Raw genomic sequence first — 22,421 nt, 5'->3', positions numbered from 1 at the left:
CAGGACATGTGAAATAAGCATTTTTTTGAGTAGGACCCATGCTCTCGGGTGAGCTGTTGCTATCTCTTCTGAGGTGGAGTTCTCATAGATGTGGTTGTTGCAACTGAAGAGTTTGGAAGAAGGAAGAAAGAAGTTATGTTCTTACCATAACATTCCACGTGAGCTGTTCATCTCGCCTTTGTTCTTACACGCGAGTACGGAGCCGATCCATCAGCTCTGAGTCGGCCACTTTCCAAGTTCAAGATATTTCAGTAGCTCGAGGCACAGTACCTATCCCATGATGCTCTCTGACTAACCCTCAGATCTAGTTTGCTGAATCCAGCAACCAAGGAACAGCCTAACATACCCTAAATGTCAGTATGTGTATATATAAAAAACATATATGTACAGTTAACCACAGGAAGAAAGTCTGGTAGAAGTAAAGGACAGTAGACAAACCAAACAAGACCTCCAGTCATAACCAGTCTTCAAGAACCCGGAGGGGGATGGAGGGTGGGAAATGTAAGAACAAAGGCGAGATGAGCAACTCACATGGAACATTATGGTAAGAACATAACTTCTTTATGTGAAGTTGTTCAATCTCGCAGTTTGTTCTTGCACGTGGGTAGCGTCCCAAGCACCCAGACCCTGGGTGGCTCACGGGATTACACTTCTGAGAACAGTGGAACCAAAGGAAGCTCTGTCCCTGGAGGCCCTGTCCACTTTGTAATGAGTGATAAACGTACATGGTTTTGACCAAGTGGCGGCTGCACAAATGGTGTCCAAAGGCAAACGAGCTGCGTGAGCTAGAGATGTGGATACCGCCCTAGTGGAATAAGCTTTCACCTTGCATTCTAAGGTCTGATTAGATGAAGAATATACAAACTTTATGCAATCTGATAAACATTTAGACAAGGTAACTTTAGACACAGATAGCCCTTTTTTGTCAGCGTAGGAGACAAAAATCCGTTAAGATTTTCTAAAATCCTTTGCTCTGTCGAAGTAAAATCTCAACTGTCTGCAGACATTAAGTTTATGTAGCATATACTCCATTTTATTAGAATGATGTCTGAAAAAAGTGGGCAACTCAATAGACTGATTCAGATTGGTCTCGGAGCAGACCTTCTGAAGAAAAGTGGGATTTGTCCTGACAGACACTATCAGGAAAAAATACCAAGTAAGGGGGTCTTAACAGAAAGAGCTTGAAGTTCAGAAACTCTACGAGCTGAAGTAATAGCCACCAAAAATAATGTTTTCCAAGATATGAACTTCAAGGGGCAAGCGGATGCAGGCTTAAAGGGGGGAAGCATCAGCTGAGATAATATTAAATTTAGGTTCCATGGTGCAACTGGTTGTTTGATGGGTGGCCTTAGGTGATGAGTCTTTACATAATCTGTGAGACATGAGATTAGATCCTTCAATCCCCAAGTGAAAATTAGATATAGCAGCCAATTGAACTCCAACAGTGGCCACTGCAGCACCTTCCTGAAAAATCGTTGCAAGAAATTCCAGAACCCTATCAAGAGGGGCAACATAGGGATCAATATCGTGTTGAGAGGCCCAGTAAACAAAACGTTTCCATTTACTACTGTACAGTTTCCTAGTGGAGACTTTATGAGAGAAAACCAGAATATGTTGAACTTCGGAAGACTGATTGCATGACCTGGCTAGGTTGGGAAGTGGAGCAGCCAAGCTGTTAGTTTGAGGGACTGAAGAGAGGTGTGAAGAACTCCTGACGAATGCGACAGAAGGTCAGGCACTGGGTCCAGAAACCCATTCTTCCAGCTGGTATTGATGAAGAAAGGGGAACCATATCTGCCGAGGCCAAAAGGGGGCTATCACAATAACTGTCCTTCCAGAGCCCTTTGCTTTCATCAAGAATCTGGGAATCAGTGGGGTTGGAGGAAAGGCATAAAGGAGACCTGAGGGCCAATCGTGCACAAGTGAATCCCTGGGACTGTCCCCTGGTGGAGGGTTCAGGGCAAAGTAGCTTCTGCATTTGTCATTCGTCGGAGATGCAAAAAGGTCGCGGCAAGGCTGGCCCCATCTGTGGAATATCCTTTCCGCCACATTTTGCTTGAGGGACCAATCATGATGTAACAAAATCGCTCTGCTCAGTTTGTCCGCTATCACGTTGGATTTCCCCAGGATGTGCGTTGCTAATAGAAAGCGCCCGGTGGACACAGCCCACTTCCAAATCCTCAAAGCTTCTCAGCATAAGGGGTAAGATTTGGTCCCCCCCCCTGTTTGTTGATGTACCAGACTACCGACATGTCTGTCTGAATCGCAATAGTCCCCTGAGGTAGAGAGTCATGAAAAGTGCTGCAATGCTAAAAGCACTGCTCTCAACTCCAAGATGTTGATGTGCAAATGACATTCCATCTCTGACCAGGTGCCTTGGGCAGTCTTTCCCTGAAAAAGCCCCCCCCCCCACCTTTCAGGGAAGCATCCATTGTCACCGTGGCTACTGGAGGGGGTAATATAAACTGTCACCCTACTGTCACCTGGTGGCTGTTCAACCACCAGAGAAGTTCTCTCTTGCATCTGTCAACAGAATCTTGAATGACATCGAGAGCTGTTGGTAGGACCACTGGGGGATGAGCAACCATTGGAGTATCTGCATGTGCATCCAGCCCAGAGGTACTGCTATGAAGGAAGCTGCCATTGTGCCTAAGAGTTTTAACACCGGAGAAGCAGGTACTGTCTTTTATTGTAACAAGCATGACACCTGATATCTTATAGAGGTGACTCTTTCTAGAAGTAATATGACCAGGGCGGTGGTTGTGTCTAGGTCTGCTAAGATAAAGGAGATATGCTGCGATGGTAATAAAGCAGATTTTTCGAAATTTATGGTTACTCCTAACCAAGAACAAAGATTGATCCCTGGACTGAATGAGTTGATGCCTGGTGGTGGCGGATAGGAGCCAGTTGTCCAGATACGGAAACACCCGGAATCCTAGACGCCTCAGGTGAGCCGTAACTACTGCCATACATTTGGTGAACACTATGGGGGCAGTAGTGAGACCAAAGGTCAGAGCTCAAAATTGGTAATGACTGGCCCCCAGCCGGAAACGCAGGTGATCTCTGGATGATCTGGCCATTTTGATGTGGTAGTACGCATCCTTGAGATCTAAAGAGCACATCCAATCGCCCGTTCCCCAGGAACGGGAGTATCGATTGAAGTGTGACCATCCGGAACTTCTCCTTTACAAATGTATGGAGTTTGCCGAGGTCTAAAATGTGCCTCCAAGTCCCCTGTTTTCTTTGGAACTAAAAAGAATCTGGAGTAAGTTCCGGATCCTATCTGATCTGCTGGGACAGCCTGGATTACTCCTTTTCTAGCATATTTTGGATTTCTGTGACTGCTTGATTCCTCAGACTGGGTGGAACATCTGGGATTCTTTTTGTGGGTAACGGGGGTTCTACAAAGGGAATGAGGTAACCTCTGGTAACTATGTTTTGTACCCAAGAATCTGAAGTAACACCTAGCCAGGTGTCTGGGTACAAAGGCAAGCGACCCACGACTGCCTCCAGAGTAGGACAGTCGGGCCTCCTTCCAGGAGCGCTGATGGGGCTTGCCAGGAAACTGCTCACTGTCACCCTGGTTCTGCGGACCCCCTCTGCTGCCAAAGTGGGGTCTTCCATTACTGCTCCCTCCTCTGCCCCTGAAGGGGGGGTTCACTACGTGTGTTCTGGAAAGCTCCTTGGGACTTCTGGAACCAAATTTTCCACCTCTTTGCCCTTTGGGGTATGGTCTAGTAGGAGTTGAAAAACGGACTCCTACGGCAGATAGAGTCTTTCCTTCCTGTGAGGGTCTCCTTGACTTTAGGCCCAAACAATGAAGAGCCATCAAATGGGGTACTGACAAAGGAAGACTTGAAGGCTTCCACAAAGGAGCACAAGCGCATCCAGGACAGTCTCCGCAGAGCAATCGCTGAACCTGCTGCTCAACTCGATCCCTCGGATGCATAGGAAATGAGCCGCATGGATGAGTTGACGACAGAATTAAGGGTAGAAAGCGGAGCTGTAACCTTTTCCGAAATAGCCTCATTTTGTGTTACCCTTTAGAGTATCTCAGAGTTCTTGAAGGAGATCTCATTGAAGGCGAGTAAAATGGGTCAAGTAGTTAAGCGATCTCATGGCAAATGTCGCAGAACTAAAAATGCGTTTCTCGTATCTGTCCATCGTCCTAGAATCCTTATTAGGAGGATGGACAGTACAGGAAGTCTCTGACTTCTCTTTCTTGGTGGCCGCTGCCACCACCATAGCATCGACAGGAACTCCTTTGGTGCGGAACGATTTTTCTTGAGGGGCGTGATGAATTTATTGGGCCTCCGAGGGACTGGTTCCATGGTGTCAGGGGACTCTCACGCCCTTCGAGTGACCAGATTCATTAGTTCGAAGGGTGGAGTAACCCAGGAGGTGGAGGGCTGAGACCCAAAGGCCTTCAGGAGCACAGACTCATCTTCAGTAGGGCGAATGGACTGCCAGTCACCCCTCTGCTTAAGTATTTCTAAGATGTCCGCAAAGGAGACATCCTCAGAGGGGACCGTGGGGAGCCTTCCGATTCCTCTAAGTCTGTGTCTGATGTCAAGGTTTCCCGAGGGGAATTCAAATGCCTCCTCTTGCAGAGTCTCTTTCTGGGAACTTCATCAGTGGGGGCGGCTGGTGAAGTTTCAGTAGAGCAGGGTTCACCCAAACGGGATACCTGACTCTCTAGGTCTCAACGTTTAGTAGGTGCTTTAGACGAAAAGGAAGAACTCAGCATCTTCAGGGAGGAAGAGTAAAGACCTGTATAGTGTGGGTCTGAACAGACAACACCCTCCTCATGGCATCAAAGGCCCTGGACTCTCGGCCAGAGGAGGCCACCAGTTCCGAGGAAGATGAAGGCCTAGCAGGTGCCGAGGGCTCCAAACCCAAGGATGGAGCTGAGCTCACCTGCACTGAAGCCTTGAGAGGAAGTGTCAGAACCAACGTGTCAGTTCGACTCTACCCCCCCCGGAACAGACGAGAGACAGCGTCTGATCAGAGACGCTTCGGACGGCACTGAAGAGGACAGGGTGGGTGGAACCAGTCATTGGAACAGGACTCTGCTCCACGGGTTCCACAACCATCAGATCTTCCGGCTCCGAAGGCCTGGGTAGGCTCGGAGGAGGAGGAGTAGTCACAGGCAATGGGGCGGGAACAGGGCTCGAACCCAGTTGGGACGAAGCCAAGAGCAGTTTAGCCAATGCCGGGTTCTCCAAGAGCCTCTGCACCACACGGTCCACATCAATATCTGACATCCTTGAAGAGCAGGTTGAAGGGGCCGAAGAAGCTGCAGACCCAAGTATTGGAGATTTTAAAGTCTCCGATACTGGCTCCAAAACCAAAGGTTGGCCCCGAATCATCAGTTCGACACACGAAGACCTAGGAACCGGTGACCCCACCTTAACATAGGTGCTTGGAGCCAAAGACTTGGGCTCCAAGGAGACCAGAGACAACTTTGACCCTTTCAAAGACTTGGAGGTCTGGTCAGACTTGTCCAAAGCTTCTTGAAACTCAGGTGTTGAGACCTCGACCAATAAGTTTCCCAAGTCTCTCTAACAGAACTCTGCCACTAAAATTGGCAGATGGAACAATCCTCCTGCAAATGGAGAGGTCGCAAACAAACAAGAAATGTGGTTATCTGTTACTGACATTTTTTGGCCACAATCATCTTTTAAATCCAGACTTTTGCTTTTCGTCAGCCATCATGTCCAGGAGAAAGCACAATTATCAGATCCCTGATAATATCAAATACACTAGTACTATCCAATCACAAGAAGAGAAACCGAGAAAACACAATTATCAGATCCCTGATAATATAAAGTACAACAGTAGAATCCAATAATCAAAAAACAACCTTGCCAAAAAGTGGGATAGGAGAAAAAGATAGATCCCTGTACAACTACACTAAAGGATGTAACCACCTGAAGAGAGGCAAGGCCCAAGAGCAACTCGCTCCAATAAAACACACTAAACAGGGACAAAGCCCTAAAAAAGATAGTATAACAAGGGAATACTGGTAGAAAAACATATACATATATATAAAAAAGGTAAACTTAGCTGTAAAAATACTTCTTAATAAACCTTCACTGGCTCGAGCACACAGACTTGCGATCCGTTGCAGCGGCAAACTAGATCTGGGGGTTAGTCAGAGTATCATGGGATAGGTACTGTGCCTCGAGCTACTGAAAGATGTTGAGCTTGGAAAGCGGCAGACTAGGAGCCGATGGATTGGCTCCATACCCACGTGTAATAAACTGCGAGAATGAACAACTTCACATCTAGTCTTTGGCCCACTTCTGCTACTGTGAGTGCGCACGCACACTCTCGCGTGCGCAACAGTGAGTGTGAGAGAGCGCGTGCGAAAGCGTGAGCGTGCGAGTCTGTGCTCACATGAGAGAGTGTGTGTGAGAGAGAGTGTGTGTGTGAGAGTGTGTGTGAGAGTGTGTGTGAGAGTGTGTGTGAGAGTGTGTGAGAGAGTGTGTGAGAGAGAGTGTGTGTGAGAGTGTGTGAGAGTGTGTGAGAGAGTGCGTGTGAGAGAGTGTGTGTGAGAGAGTGTGTGAGAGAGAGTATGTGAGAGAGAGAGTGTGTGAGAGAGGTGTGAGTGTGAGAGAGTGTGAGAGTGTGAGAGAGAGTGTGAGAGAGTGTGAGAGAGTGTGTGAGTGTGTGTGTGTGTGTGTGTGTGTGTGTGTGTGTGTGTGTGTGTGTGTGTGTGTGTGTGTGTGTGTGTGTGTGTGTGTGTGTGTGTGTGTGTGTGTGTGTGAGAGAGAGAGAGAGAGTGTGTGTGTGTGAGAGAGTGTGAGAGAGAGTGTGAGAGAGTGTGAGAGAGAGTGTGAGAGAGAGTGAGAGAGAGAGTGAGAGAGAGAGTGAGAGAGAGAGAGAGAGAGAGAGAGAGAGTGTGTGTGTGTGTGTGTGTGTGTGTGTGTGTGTGTGTGTGTGTGTGTGTGAGAGAGAGAGTGTGTGTGTGTGTGTGTGTGTGTGTGTGTGTGTGTGAGAGAGAGAGTGTGTGAGAGAAAGAGAGTGTGTACGTGCGTGTCTGTGTGTGAGAGAGAGTGAGTATGTATGTATGTGTGTGTGGTGGGGGTGAAGTCTGCCTTGGCTGGGGAGTAGAGATGAAGAGGCACTTTGATGCTACAGCACTGATCTTTTCAAGTCCTGTAAAATGGCAGATTTCAGAGCCCTTAAAACAGGACATTTCTCCTCTGGAACTGAGACAACACACAAGCTTGCTCCTCTGCAAGATGGTTGGAAATGCCCTCACTAGCAAGGATGATACAACATCCCTTCCCTCTGAATTTATCTGCCTATTCTTTGTTGACTGGTTTAATCAGACTAGGTTATTAGCCTCTTAAGGGTAGACCAAGGTGGCATTGATACTACGAAGGGAATCTTAGCCAGGGCATTAGGGAATTTCACCTACTCTTTTTGATAAATGTCATGGGATCTAATGTCCACCTGAGCTTCCACCAACTCAAGCAGATAGGGCCTCATTTTAACATCTCTTCGAGAGTGCAGCACCCCCCCCCCCTTTATGCTGCACTGCCATATCAGCAATCTGTCTACCTGGTGTGGGAAAGTAATAAGGAACCTGTCAATGGATGCAGATAACAGGTAACAGACACCCGGGCCAATTGTAGGGCCAGCAACTTCGGTTTACAGTGATGTGCAAAAGTCTTGACTGCAAGGTTTTCTCCAGAATGGACAAGGCAACTAAGCCAGGGCCAAATTAGCCTCACAAAACAACTACCAACTACATGTTTAGAGGGACCAGGTGACAGATTGCCACTGCCTCCTGATTTGCCCTGCTCATGGCAAAACTAAAGGCTTAAAGGGACCATATATGAGAGACTGCCACCGTCACTGGCTTCGTATTTGCCCTTCTCATGGTAAGCTCACTTTTCCATTTCACTTTGTTTCTATAAGGGGACATCTCAAATAAATGCCACAGGTGGGTCATCCAACTCTGTGACCTTCTGGAGGGGACTTCTGGCTTCTTTAATGCACCAGACAACTAAACAGCCTCCCTTCGTTTGAAGGTTTTCTTACTAAAACACGGTTTAAACAGAACAGCAAGACACATTATTACAAGGTCTATGCAAACAAGACACTGCAAGTGAACATCTGTGTGGAGTCTGATACCCACACACAAAATTAAAGGTTTTGCCAAATATAAATACAAAAACAGCAAACCTTAACTTCAACAGTAGAAAGGGTACTTCTCAGTTGTGCTCTGGAAATTCTGACCTAAACACTAAAATAACTCATGTTGTCAAGTACACAGTGGTCGACTGTCACTATAAACCACAAAAAAAAATGATGGCACAGGTGCCTCCTTCTTACACAGGAAACATGCTGATGTTCCTATACACAGTGGTCGACTGTCACTATAAAACACAAGGAAAAATGATGGCACAGGTGCCTCCTTCTTACACAGGAAACATGCTGATGTTCCTATACACAGTGGTCGACTGTCACTATAAAACACAAGGAAAAATGATGGCACAGGTGCCACCTTCCTACACAGGAAACATGCTGATGTTCCTATACACAGTGGTCGACTGTCACTACAAAACACAAGGAAAAATGATGGCACAGGTGCCTCCTTCTTACACAGGAAACATGCTGATGTTCCTATACACAGTGGTCGACTGTCACTACAAAACACAAGGAAAAATGATGGCACAGGTGCCTCCTTCTTGCACAGGAAACATGCTGATGTTCCTACAGTGAAAAAGTCATCCCATCCAAAAGGATCTGTTTGCATCTCTTGAAGCTGGGCCAGATACAGCACATCACCTGCGGCCAAGTTCTCGAAAGTTGTAAATGTTAACCATATGAAGAATATCATTTATTTAAATCAGAGCTGTGTTCCACTTACAAAATCCATTATATTATTTGTTTTGAAACAAGCCTATAACTAAGAAAACAAAACAAAAACACCCAAAGAATCTGTCTTGGGAATATAAGATATTAGCATTAATCAGCACCAGCTTCCACAGTCCACACCTCTCATGAAATAACATTACAACATACTTAGATCACTGACAAAGTCTTCCCTGCTCCTCTTCAGCCTCCCATCCCAACAATCACAGATTTTATTTCTGGGTTCTGGGTGTTACCAAAATCCAACTTGGAGACTTTTCCTTATTATACCTTAACATTTCTCATCTTACTTTCTTGTCAAAAAGTTAGTTATGTACGCACCATAACGATCGATGTATGTGGTCCATCTCGCCTACATTCATAACTGATGGGTTCGGAGCAGAGAATCAGCTCCGACTCTGCTGACTATTTTCTAGCACGAAGTCTTAAATTGTCTGGGCTAACCGGTATCCCAAGATGCACCTCGCCCCAACCCCCAGATCTTGTTTGCATACATCGCAGTCACTCCACATACACAAACCTCACTAAGAGGAATATCACCCACCAGGAAAAAGGAATAAAAAACAATTTTGAAGGGTCTCAAAGCAATTTTCCTCCAAATCCTTCAGGAAGGGGGCAGGTGGGAGGGTACGTAAGAATGCAGGCGAGATGGACCACATACATCGATCGTTATGGTGAGTACATAACTAATTAGAAGTTATGTACCTACCATAACGTTCCATGTTAGTTGTCTTCTCTCGCCTTCTTTCTTGCTGGATGGGTTCAGAGCCGATCCTCGGCTCCGACTCGGCACTTGCTTAGCTTGAGAACTCCTTTTACCAGCTCGAGGCAACCCTATATCCCATGATGCAAGGTGGGACTACCTCAGATCTCGTTTGGTAGCTATAATACCCTGCTAAATGAAAGAATAACCTAGTAGAACTAGGAAAAACAAGTTCTTAATAAATAGACTCTTCTATTGAAGACTCAGGAGAGAAAAACCTGAGAAAGAGAAGCCCTTCAAGATCTGTCCAGGCCAGGGGGAAGGAGGGAGGGCCTTAAGAAAGAAGCGAGAGAAGACAACTAACATGGAGCGTTATGGTAGGTACATAACTTCTAAATGTTAAGTTGTCAATCTCGCTTCATTCTGCTGGATGGGACCGTCCTAGCACCTGTATCCCGGGTGGCTCAATGGAACAGACTCTTGAGAACTGTGGAACCAAAACTGGCTCTGTCCCTGGAGGCCAAATCTAATTTGTAATGAGAGACAAAGGTATGAGGAGTGGCCCAAGCAGCTGCTGCACAAATGGTATCAATTGGTAGCCTATCCTGAAAGGCTGTAGAAGTGGATAGGCTCCTGGTTGAATGTGCCTTCAGTTTAGAGGGTAGTTGCTTGCCTCTGAGCGAATACACGTAAGAAATGGTGGAAGATAACCATCTGGATAAGGTCACTTTAGATACTGGGAGACCTTTCCTGTTTTCTGCATAGGAGACAAATAATTGGTCTGATTTCCTGAATTGTTTAGTTCTATGCAAATAATACCTGAGCTGACGATGGACATCCAAAAAATGAAGCTTTTGTTCGGCTTTGTCAGAATAATTCGGGAAAAAAACTGGTAGATCGATGGATTTATTAATATTAGTTTGAGAAACAACTTTGGGGAGGAAAGATGGATTTGTTCTCAAGGATACCCTGTTCTTGGGAAAAACCAAGTAAGGGGAACGGATGCAGAGAGCTTGAATCTCGGATACCCTTCTTGCTGAAGTGACAGCCAGTAAGAATATAGTTTTCCAGGTCAATAACTTCAAGGAGCATGAAGCAGACGGTTCGAAGGGTGGTAAAATCAAGGATGCTAACAATACATTCAGATCCCATTGTGGAGGAGGATGTTTTATTGGAGGCTTGAGAAAGACTCCTCTCAGAAAAGCTTTGCATAGTCTATGTGACATAATGTTACGATCTTGCAAGCCAACATGATATTTGGAAATAGCCGCCAATTGAACTTTGACTGTTGATGAAGAAGATCCTGACTGAAAAACTTCAGCCAGAAAATCTAAAACAGAATGCACAGGTGCAGTAAAGGGATCAATGTGCCTGGAGTTTGCCCAAAGGGAAAAACGTCGCCACTTGCTAGCATAAACCGTTCTGGTGGACGACTTCAAAGAAGCTATTAAGATATCTCTGACAGGATCAGAGATCATAGGAAGCCTGGCTAGGGAAGGAAGTGGAGCAACCAAGCAGTGAGGTTGAGAGAACGAATGGCCCGGTGCTGTTGACCCGATTGGTGGATCAGAAGATCCGGAACTGGGTCCAGATGCCAAGGCTGCACCAGGAGGTGACGATGTAGGGTCGGAAACCAAATTTGTCGAGGCCAGTAAGGGGCAATGAGAATCAACTTGGCCCTCAAAACGGTAGCTTTCTGAATGAGCTGTGGAATTAAGGGGAAAGGAGGAAAGGCGTACAGAAGTCCCCGGGGCCAATCCTGGGTTAGAGAGTCTCTCGGGGGTTGGCCTGGTAGGGAAAGAGGGTGAAGAAGTCGGGCATTTGTTGTTTTGGGGTGTAGCAAAAAGATCGCAACAAGGGGTGCCCCACTTCAGAAATATCTGGTCCACTATTGATTGATTGAGAGACCACTCGTGAGGCATGAGAATGGCTCTGCTCAGCCTGTCCACTAAGAGGTTGGACCTGCCGGGGATGTGCGTTGCTATCAGAAACCGATGAGAGGAGATTGCCCATTGCCAAAGTCTGAGAGCTTCTCGACACAAAGGATAGGACCTGGTCCCGCCCTGCTTGTTGATGTACCAGACCACAGACATGTTGTCCGTTTGAACTGCAATAGTCCCCGCGGGAAGAAAGTCGTTGAGGGCTTGCAACGTTAAAAGCACCGCTCTCATCTCCAGGACATTTATGTGCAGATGGTATTCTATGGGTTGCCATGTCCCGTGGACCATCCTGCCCTGATAATGCCCCCCCACCCGATCAGAGAGGCATCTGTAGTGACTGTGGCAACCGGAGGAGGGGGAACAAATGGTCGGCCCTGATGAAGAAGAGGGGAAGATATCCACCAGGTTAGATGAGTCCTGCACGATTGTGTAACTAAGATTTCGTGTCTCATAAGAAGGCTCTGGAACGACCACTGAGTGAATAACATCCACTGCAGAAGACGCATGTGGAAGCGAGCCAATGGTAGAAGAACAATGGCCGCAGCCATAAGACCTAGAACTTTCAGAATCAATCTGGCTTTGACTCTGCTGCTCTGCAATAAAATCCGAACGTATTTTTGGATGTCCAGAATTCTCTGATCTGTTAGTCTGGCTAACAAACTGACGGTGCTTAATTCTGCGCCTATAAAGGTGATAGATTGGCAAGGCAGCAGAGAAGATTTTTCGAAATTCACTGATATTCCCAACCTTTGCAGAGTGTAGTCTCTGCTCTGAAGAAGCTGATGCTTGGTGGTGGCGGAGAGGAGCCAGTCGTCTAAATAAGGAAACACCTGGAATCCTTGACGTCTCAGATGAGCTGTGACCACTGCCATGCATTTGGTAAACACTCTGGGGGCTGAAGTGAGGCCAAAGGACAGGGCTCTGAATTGATAATGACTGGTCCCTAGCCGAAAGCGGAGAAACCTCCTGGAGCGCCTGTGTATCGTTATGTGATAGTACGCGTCCTGAAGGTCTATCGAGCACATCCAGTTGTCCTTGCCCAGAAAGGGCAGAATGGACTGAAGTGTGACCATCCGGAATCTTGCCTTCTTGACAAATCTGTTTAGATTGCTCAGGTCTAAAATTGGTCTCCAATCTCCCGTCCTTTTGGGGACCAAAAAGAATCTAGAGTAGACGCCGGATCCTACTTGGTCTGCTGGAACAGTCTGGACGGCTCTTTTTTCTAGGAGCTTTGAAACCTCCTGTTCTGCCAAATCCCTTTGACCGGGTGAGATGTCTGGAAGGGATTGGTGAGGTCGGATACCTTTCGAAGGGGATTTTGTAACCCTCGGATATGATCGACTGCACCCACATATCTTGTGAAAGGGAATGCCAGGCTACTGGGTACAGCGAAATCCTTCCCCTGACTGCCTCCAAGGGTGGACAGTCGGGCAACACCTCAGGGATGCTGAAAGGGCTTCTCAGGAAGAGACTCCCTGTTGCCCTGGTTCTGAGGACCCCCTCTGCCTCTAGGGTGGCATCTATTATTGTTACCCCCTCTGCCTCTGGGGGTAAACTGACCACGCGTGTCTGGCGCTGCTCCTTGGGCTTTACGGAACCACATCTTTCCTCCTTTCTGACCCTTGGGGTAGGGTCTAGAAGGGGTGGAAAAATGGACTCCAACGGCAGAAAGAGTTTTGCCGTCTTGCTCACACCTGGTCAAGGTTTCCTTCACCTGAGGTCCGAACAAAGCCGAACCGTCAAAGGGGGTATTGGTGAAGGACGCCTTAAAGGGGTCCGCAAAATTACAAAGCCGCATCCAGGCATGACGTCTAAGAGCCACTCCTGTGCCTGCGGCTCTGCTCGCTCCATCGGCTGCATAGGATATGAGCCGCATGGAGGAGTTGGTTAAAGAATTTAGGATTGCTAGCTGTGAGGCAATCTTGTCTTGAGCCCCAGCAGCTGAAGGATCCTGAACCACTTCACCTAGTTCCTTGAGAATATCTCTTTGAAGTCTGGTGAAATGACAAAGGTAGTTCAGCGAACGCATAGCAAAGGTCGCTGAAGAAAACATCCGCTTGCCATACCTGTCCACGGTCCTAGAATCTTTGTTAGGAGGATGGACAGGCACTGAAGGATCCGCAAGTTCCTTCTTGGTGGCCGCCACCACCATAGCATCCACAGAGACGCCCTTAGAAAGAAACTGCTTGTCTGAAGGGGCCGTAATAAATTTGGATGGTCTCCTGGGCCCGGTTCCACAGAATCTGGAGCTGCCCATGCCTTACGAGCCACTACCTGCATAAGTGGGTCAAAAGGCGGAGACACTCAGGAGGTGGAGGGTCGGGATCCAAAAGCCTCCAGGTATACAGACTCATCCTCGGAGGGGTCAATGGAGGGCCAATTCCCCCTCTGTTTGAGGAGCTCAAGGATGTCTGAAAAGGAGATATCCTCAGAGGGGGACCGTGGGGAACCCTCCGACTCATCTAAGTCGGTATCAGATGTTGTAGACTCAGGGGAGTCTGTGTGTTTCCTCTTACACGTCCTCTTCCGAGGGGGTTCCCCTGCAGGATCAGGAGAAACCTCGGAAGAGGAAGTTATTCCCAATGGGGAAACCTGGGGCGATGGATCCCTGGGCCTGAGAGCAAGAGGCTGGCAAGAGACATCCACAGGCACCGAAGAGGGAGGAGCTAAAGGGATGGACCGTTGACCTGGCTCAGCTGCCAGGACACTCCTCATCACCTCAAAGGCTCCTCTCCCCGGGAGGCCAGAATATTCCCGTTCCGAAGAAATAGGAATTCCCGGCTCCACTGAGAGAGAAGGCTCCGAGGCCGATGTCGGTGCCGAGCTTACCAAAGCCAAAGCCTCGAGAGGGAGGCGGGTCGGACAAGGGTCCGATGCCACTAGCCCCTCGGAGCCGACAAGGGAAACTCGACGACGGATCCCTCCAAGGAAGGTCTCATGGAGCAGATCGGGGCCGAACACGACGGAGCTGAAAGGCGATGTATCGGTTCCGGCGAAGCGGTCGCTGTCCCGAAGCTCCGGCTCCGAACTCTGGAGGGAGTCGGAGGAGGAAGTTCAAGGGGAGAGCAATAGCGAAGTCTGCTGAGACGGGCTATGGAGCATTTCGGCTAGTGCCTGTGACTTCAACAGCCTGCTTACCACCCTCTCTAAATCGTGGTCAGACAGCCTGGAAGATCTCGAAGATCGGCCCCGATGACTCCGTTCCGACAAAGAGGAGACCTCGGAGGCAGTGGATAGATTCAAAGAAGGGGACCGAGATCTCTTCTTGGACGAAGCCATCGGAGCCGGCGTCCTCTGGGTTCCAGATGGAGCCGAAGGCTTCGGCTCCGATACTGGATAATACGTCGGCCCCAGCCGGAGCCGACAAGGCAACAGTAGATTGAGTGTCGGAGCCGGTAGGAACCGACACTACCACATCAGAAGAAGAAAGATCGGCTCCGGCCGGAGCCGATCTCGACTCCGAAGTCGGAGCCACCAGGAAGGCTTAACAACTGTAGCCTGAACCTTAGGTGGCTTTGAAGGTTTACTCGACCCAGTTTTAGTGGGTGAACCTTCTGGCTTTAGTAAGCCACGGAGGATCAATTTGTTCCTCCTCTCCTGCAGGACTCTCTGGCTAAAAGAATGACATATGGCACAGGAGTCCTGCAGGTGTAAAGGCCCCAGGCAGTAAACACAAGAAGTGTGACCGTCTGTCAGAGACATTTTCTGACAGCACGAGTCACACTTCTTGAAGCCTGAGACCTTTCCTTCCTTAGACATAGTCCAAGTAAAAAACAACACTCACACACCCCAAACAGTCACACTATTAATCCCAACAAAAACACACACAGATAGGGATTAAGAAAAGAGGCCTAGGCCTAACTGAAAAAAATAAACTTAACTATAACTAGAAAGTTTTTAAATATATGGGGAAATAGGGTGGGCTGTAGAAACACTACACACTATGATATAGAACAAGGGAGAGACAAAACCCTGACTAAACTGTTTGAAAATTCAACCTTAACTGAGCTGGCAAAAAAGAGACCTCTTCGCAAAGCGGCAAACGAGATCTGAGGTAGTCCCGCCTTGCATCATGGGATATAGGGGTTGCCTCGAGCTGGTAAAAGGAGTTCTCAAGCTAAGCAAGTGCCGAGTCGGAGCCGAGGATCGGCTCCGAACCCATCCAGCAAGAATGAAGGTGAGATTGACAACTTAACATCTGATATTATGTGGTCCTATCTCGCCAACATTCATTACTGATGGGACAGCGTCCCTAGCACCTCTAACCCAGGAGGCTCATAGGAAAATACTCCTGAGAACCATGGAACCAAAGGAAGCCTGACCTCTAGATGCCACGTCCAGCTTATAATGAGATAAAGGTATGATGAGAAGCCCAGGTGGCCGCTGCACAAATGTCGTCCAAGGAAAGCCTGGCATGATACGCTATTGAAGTCGAGCCTGCCCTGGTGGAATGAGCCTTAACTGGGAATGGTAAATTTCTGCCCTGCTGATGAGTAAATAAAGGAAATGCAATCCTTAATCCACTTAGAAATTGCGCACTTGGAAACAGGGCCACCCGTTGTATTCTCTGAGAAGGACACAAACAATTGATCCGATTTTCTTACATGTTTCGTCCTGTGTAAATAGAATCTCAGTTGTCTATGCACATCCACTTGATGAAATTTGAACTCTGCTTTGTTGGAGAAGTTTGGAAAAAAACAGGTAACTCAATGGATTGGAGGTTAAACGTGGACGACACCATAGGGAGGAAGGACGGATCAAGTCTCAAGGATACACTGTCCTTATGGAAGATCAAATACGGGAGCTTAATGGACAACGCTTGAAGTTCTGATACTCTTCTAGCCGAATTGATGGCCACCAAGAACGCCGTCTTCCAGGATAAGAATTTTAGTTCGCAAGTGGCAGCCGGCTCAAAGGGCAGAGAAGTGATGGCTTGCAACACCAGACTTAAATCCCATGGTATGACGGGTTCTGACACAGGAGGGCGAAGTAACCAGGCTCCTTTCAAAACGGTCTTGCAAAGTTTATGGCCCATAAGAGCGGGCTCGTAGGATACATGGAAGTTAGAAATGGGCGCCAGCTGCACCTTAATGGTCGAGGAAGCGGAGCCCTGTCAGAAGAGCATAGCTAAAAAGTCTAAGACCGCCGATATAGGGGCTGTGAAAGGGTCCAGGCCTTGGGCCTAAGCCCAAGTGGAAAATCTCTTCCATTTGCTGGAGTAAATTCTTCTGGTGGAGGACTTGAGATGACGATAGGATATGCACCACCTCAGGCGAAAGGGAATGTAGTCTAATGATGGAAGTGGAGCAGCCAGGCTGTCAACCTGAGGGACTGTAGGGAGGGGTGGAACTGTCCCGACATGCGAGTCAATAGGTCTGGCACTGGATCCAGAGTCCAAGGACCGTCCACTGTCTACCATTGAAGAAAGGGAAACAGACTTGGCGGGGCCAGTGTGGCGCAATTAGAATCATCTTGCTTCCAAAGTAAATGGCTTTCTGAATCACTCTTGGTAACAGAGGAAACGGAGGAAAGGCATAGAGCAGACCGGGAGGCCAACCATGGACTAGTGCATCCCTGGGTGACTCCCCCAGTGGGGGGATCAGGGTGAAGTAGTTGTTGCATTTGGCATTGACAGGACTGGCAAAGAGATCGCAGGAAGGCTGACCCCACCTGCTGAATATCCAAGTCGCAACTCAGTTGTTCAGAGACCACTCGTACGGCATCAGAATAGCTCTGCTTAGCCTGTCTGCTAACACGTTGGATTTTCCCGGAATGTGCGTTGCCACTAGAAACCGTTGGGAAGACACTGCCCAATTCCACACTCTCATGGCTTCTCTGCAAAGGGGGTAAGACTTGGTTCCTCCTTGCTTGTTCAAGTGTACCACACAACTGACATGCTGTCCGAGTGAATAGCAATTGTTCCCCGGGGAAAAGAGCTCTGGAGTGCTTGCAACACTAATAGCACTGATCTCATCTCTAGGACAATGATGTTTAAGTGTACCTCGTGATCCTGCCACGTGCCTTGGACCGTTCTGCCCAGATAATGCCCCCCCACCCTATCTGGGCAGCGTCCGTGGTCACTGTGGCAGCAGGAGACAAAGGAACTAGATTCCTCCCCTTGTCCAGGTTGGAGGAACATAGCCAGCAACGGAGATCCTGTCTGCATTGTTCCATGAGGAGAATTGGATGAGAGAGAGGGAATTTTTGAAAGGACCACTGGACTGAAAGGAGCCACTAGAGGATCCGCATGTGTAGCTTGACTAAGGGCACTAGCATGATGGTCGCCGCAATGGATCCCAATAGCTGAAGAACTAATCTGGCTTGAACCTTCTTGCGGGGCAAGAAAGCTTGGACCTAAGATTGCAACACTGTTATCCTTTCTAGAGGTTATCCTTTCTAGAGGTAGAAAGGCCCTCATTTGAACAGAGTCTAGCTCTGTGCCTATAAATACAACATGCTGTGATGGCAGCAAGTCAGATTTTTCCCAGTTTAACGTAATTCCTAGCCTTTGGCAAAGGGTTATGGTAGCCTCCCTGGCTTGAATGAGGAGATGCCTGGTGGGGGTGGTAAGGAGCCAATCGTCCAGGTAAGGAAACACCTGGAATCCTAGACGTCTCGGGTGAGCTGTCACCACTGCCATGCACTTGGTAAACACCCTGGAGGCTGTGGTGAGACCAAAGGGTAGGGCTCAAAACTGGAAATGACTGGCTCCCAGCCAGAAGCGTAAATGATTCCTGGATGCCTTGTTTATCTTGATGTGGTAATAGGCATCCTTGAGGTCGATGGAGCACATCCATACTCCCTCTCCCAGCAATGGGAAGATGGATTGAAGAGTGACCATTCCGAATTTGAACTTCAGGATGTAGTGATTCAATCGGCTGAGATCCAGAATGGGTCTCGGGTCCCCTGTTTTTTTCAGCACCAAAAAGTCTCGAGTAAGTTCCTGATCCGATCTGGTCTGAGGGGACCGGTTGGATGACTCCTTTTCTTAGCAGCTTTGATATCTCTAGTGCTGCTTGATCCCTTTGACTGGGTGGAACGTCTGGGATTTTTTTGTTTGGGGGAGGGGGTGAAGCAAAGGGAATGGTGTAACCTCCGGTAATTATTCAAGGCACCCATCGATCCTGAGTGATGCTCTCCCAGGCTTGAGGATGCATCGAAAAACGGCCCCCGACTGGCTCCGGAATAGCACAGTCAGGCGATCCCTCAGGGATGCTGATAGGAAGATCCGCGAAAGGAGTCGCGGTCTCCCAAATTGCGGGGGCCTCCTCTGCCCCTATGACGGCGTCTTCCAGAATAATTCCCCCCTCCTCTGCCTCTGGAGGGGGGCTCACCATAAGTGGCGGGGAAAGACTTTTGTGACTTCTTGAACCACATCTTCCCTCCTCTCTGAGTCTTGGTCTAAGGCCTAGAGGAAAGAGAAAAACGGTACGGCAGATAAAGTCTTACCCTCCTGCTCACATCTGGTGAGAGTGTCTTTCACTTTGGGTCCAAAAACAGAGGACCCATCGAAGGGGGCGTCAGTGAAGGAAGACATGAAAGCCTCCGAAGAACTAGATGGAGCCGGAGATCTTTTCTTAGTTCTGGTAGATTTAGACTTGGCAGTAAGAGGAAGCAGACTCTAGATCCTCTTCAAAAGCGGGCTTAACTAGGCCCTTCAAAATCAGTTTACTTTTCCTTTCCTGCAGCACCCTGGAGCTGAAGGAATGGCAGACACTGCATGATTCTTGTAAATGAATCGCACCAATGCAATAAACACAGATGTCATGTCCATCTGTAATAGACATTTTATAAGCACATTTAGAGTATTTTTTAAACCCGGAGGGTTTATGCTCCTTTTGCTCTTTCGACATGTCCAACAATATCCAAACACTCAACAATAGGAGGAAGGCAGAAAACACTACTGGACACAGGAACTCTAATTTAAACATTCCCTAGGAAAAGGAACCGACAACAAAACACACTATAGAACGAATGCGAAGGAAAGGACTAGGTCCCTCTAAATTAAATGGGCCTAGCCCACCAAACACAAGGGAAACCACACACACTCTCCAAAAAGCTAACCGAACAGGCTCAAACACACACAAAACACAATACAGCTATGAGAATAGCTTTTTTTGTATAAAAGAGAAGTACAAAACTTTAGAAAGTTTAGTAAAAGTGTACTAAGCCACAGCCAAGCTCGAGACCACGTCCTAACTCAACGAGCGGCAAACGAGATCTGGGGTTTGGGGCGAGGTGCATCCTGGGATACCGGTTAGCCCAGCCAATTAGAGACTTTGTGCTAGAAAATAGTTGGCCGAGTCGGAGCTGATTCTCGGCTCCGAACCCATCAGTAATGAATGTAGGCGAGATAGGACCACATAACATCACATGTTCAAGAACCTATCATCAGACATTATGTCCTAACAAACACTAAACATGTCGGGGCTGGCCCTTATGCCAAAGGAGGTACCAAACAACCTTGTGCGATAACAGCTACATATCCCCTCTATTCCCACTACCAGGCAGGTCAAATGATCAGCAACCAAGTCAGCTCTACATTTCTTCTTGGCAAGTCTCTCCATGAGCTTGGTCTGCCATGTGATCCTGGGTCAAATAAATGCCTTTGCAATAAGTTGTCATGCAAAAAACTTTAAAGTGCTGTTTAGTGCAGAAAAAAAGTTCTCAACTCAATCCTTCAATCCAATATTGATCTTCTGCAAAAGAACATGATTAGCAAGAAATGTAACAGTCTTGGTCAGTATATCCCTTCTTACCTAGCATGTCTTCAGAAACAGGTGTACGGAGAATGTCACCTGTAAACTCACATGTAGTTTTCTTAGCATCAATTCCAGAAGTCCCTTCAAAAACCTATTGAAAACGAAAAATTAAAAAAGCATAACTGCAAGCTAGACAATGTTCTGTGATTAAAAAGCAGATTTTTTTTACAAACAAAACTATAAAAAAACACCTGAAATAAGACACACTATGGTCACCATAGTAAAATAATAAACACACTCAAAACAGAGGACCTGTGAGCCCTACTTCATGCACTTTAATATTTGGGTTCACCCCCTCTTGCACTTCAGCTTGGCAGTTGTTGTCTCTGAAGCCCCTGTGCTGGGAGTGCTTCATACCAAAGTGCATACCACGAAAGGCGTTGCCATACAGCAGTGCAAACCACGACAGGCATCCCCATACAGCAGTGTACACAACAGACTTCCTCATATAGCAGTGTATACCAAGACAGTAGTTCCCTTACAGCAGAGCATACCAAGACAGTAGTTCCCTTACAGCAGAGCATACCAAGACAGTAGTTCCCTTACAGCAGAGCATACCAAGACGGTAGTTCCCTTACAGCAGAGCATACCAAGACAGTAGTTCCCTTACAGCAGAGCATACCAAGACGGTAGTTCCCTTACAGCAGAGCATACCAAGACAGTAGTTCCCTTACAGCAGAGCATACCAAGACAGTAGTTCCCTTACAGCAGAGCATACCAAGACGGTAGTTCCCTTACAGCAGAGCATACCAAGACGGTAGTTCCCTTACAGCAGAGCATACCAAGACGGTAGTTCCCTTACAGCAGAGCATACCAAGACGGTAGTTCCCTTACAGCAGAGCATACCAAGACGGTAGTTCCCTTACAGCAGAGCATACCAAGACAGTAGTCGCCAATTCACTGCAAATGCTTAAAGTTTCACTGAATAGTGAAAGTCACACTCACTGAATTCCACACCAACTCCCAAAAATGCACTCTCCATTTGTTTCTTAGCACAGAATTTTTTTTTCATCTGTACTAACTGGTTATGTGGTGCATAAATTTGTATGTAATGTCAAATTATACACACACATTTATATATATATATATATATATATATATATATATACATATATATATACTTATATATATATATATATATATATACATATATACATATATATATAATATATACATATAAATATATACATATATATATACTTATATATATATATATATATACATACATATATATATATATATATATATATATATACATATATATATATACATATATATATACACACATATATATACATATATATATACATATATATATATATACATATATATATATACATATATATATATATATATATATATATATATATATATACATATATATACATATATATACATATATATACACATATATATACATATATTAATTATTAAATATAATAATTTAAAAAGGTTATTATGTAAGGAGAAATTACTAAATACACCTTTGGACATTAGAATGGCTTTTAGGCGAGGCACCTTTCCTTGTAAGAAGTGTTGCGTATGTAACTTTATTAGTGACCAACAGACATATGAGAATCCGTATACTGGTTATAAGTTTACACCGAACTTTTATGCAACTTGTGACACTACAAATATTGTTTATTTGGCCACTTGTGATAATTGTAATGCCTACTATGTGGGCATGACAATACGTAGGCTCAGAGATCGAGCCTACAATCATCTCTATGATATACGGAAGATGAATATTAATAATGCACTTGCCCGACATTGTCAAATGTTTCCATCTCACGTGTTCAAATTTAGAGTTTTACAGATATTACATCATAACAGAAGGGAAGGAAATGCAGTAGGTACTCTTGAACTTTTTGAATTGAAATGGATATTATTGCTAAGGGCACACATAGAGCCAGGTATGAATACAGCCTTGAGCATCAGACCAGCACTACTTTAAAGATATTACACTTAGATTTAGAGCAAAATCTCTTTAGCAGATATATAGTTTCTGGGATTAATAGAGGTCCAATCATTAATTATTATTACACTATTTTATAGTTTTTATATACCTGTATCGTTTTTTATTGTTGAGTAATTTTTTGAAATAGCAACAATCTATTCAACGAATGT

General features: G+C 46.5%; 1 protein-coding gene across 1 annotated transcript in view; it reads right to left on the bottom strand.

Annotated features, from left to right (window-relative positions):
* The window catches only part of LOC122811222 (V-type proton ATPase subunit B, brain isoform), a 1,846,974-nt gene that overhangs the window by 1,291,452 nt on the left and 533,101 nt on the right, over positions 1-22,421 (bottom strand). The window contains exon 4 of the mRNA XM_044082914.1: positions 20,292-20,385. Within this exon, the coding sequence (XP_043938849.1) occupies positions 20,292-20,385 (94 nt within the window). The remainder of the gene's footprint in view (positions 1-20,291; positions 20,386-22,421) is intronic.

The sequence above is a fragment of the Protopterus annectens genome, chromosome 9.part0 (assembly GCF_019279795.1).
Source record: "Protopterus annectens isolate FY-2018-M chromosome 9.part0, PAN1.0, whole genome shotgun sequence".
NCBI classification, from domain to species: Eukaryota; Metazoa; Chordata; order Ceratodontiformes; family Protopteridae; genus Protopterus; species Protopterus annectens.
This window is presented reverse-complemented; position numbering and strand designations above follow the sequence as displayed.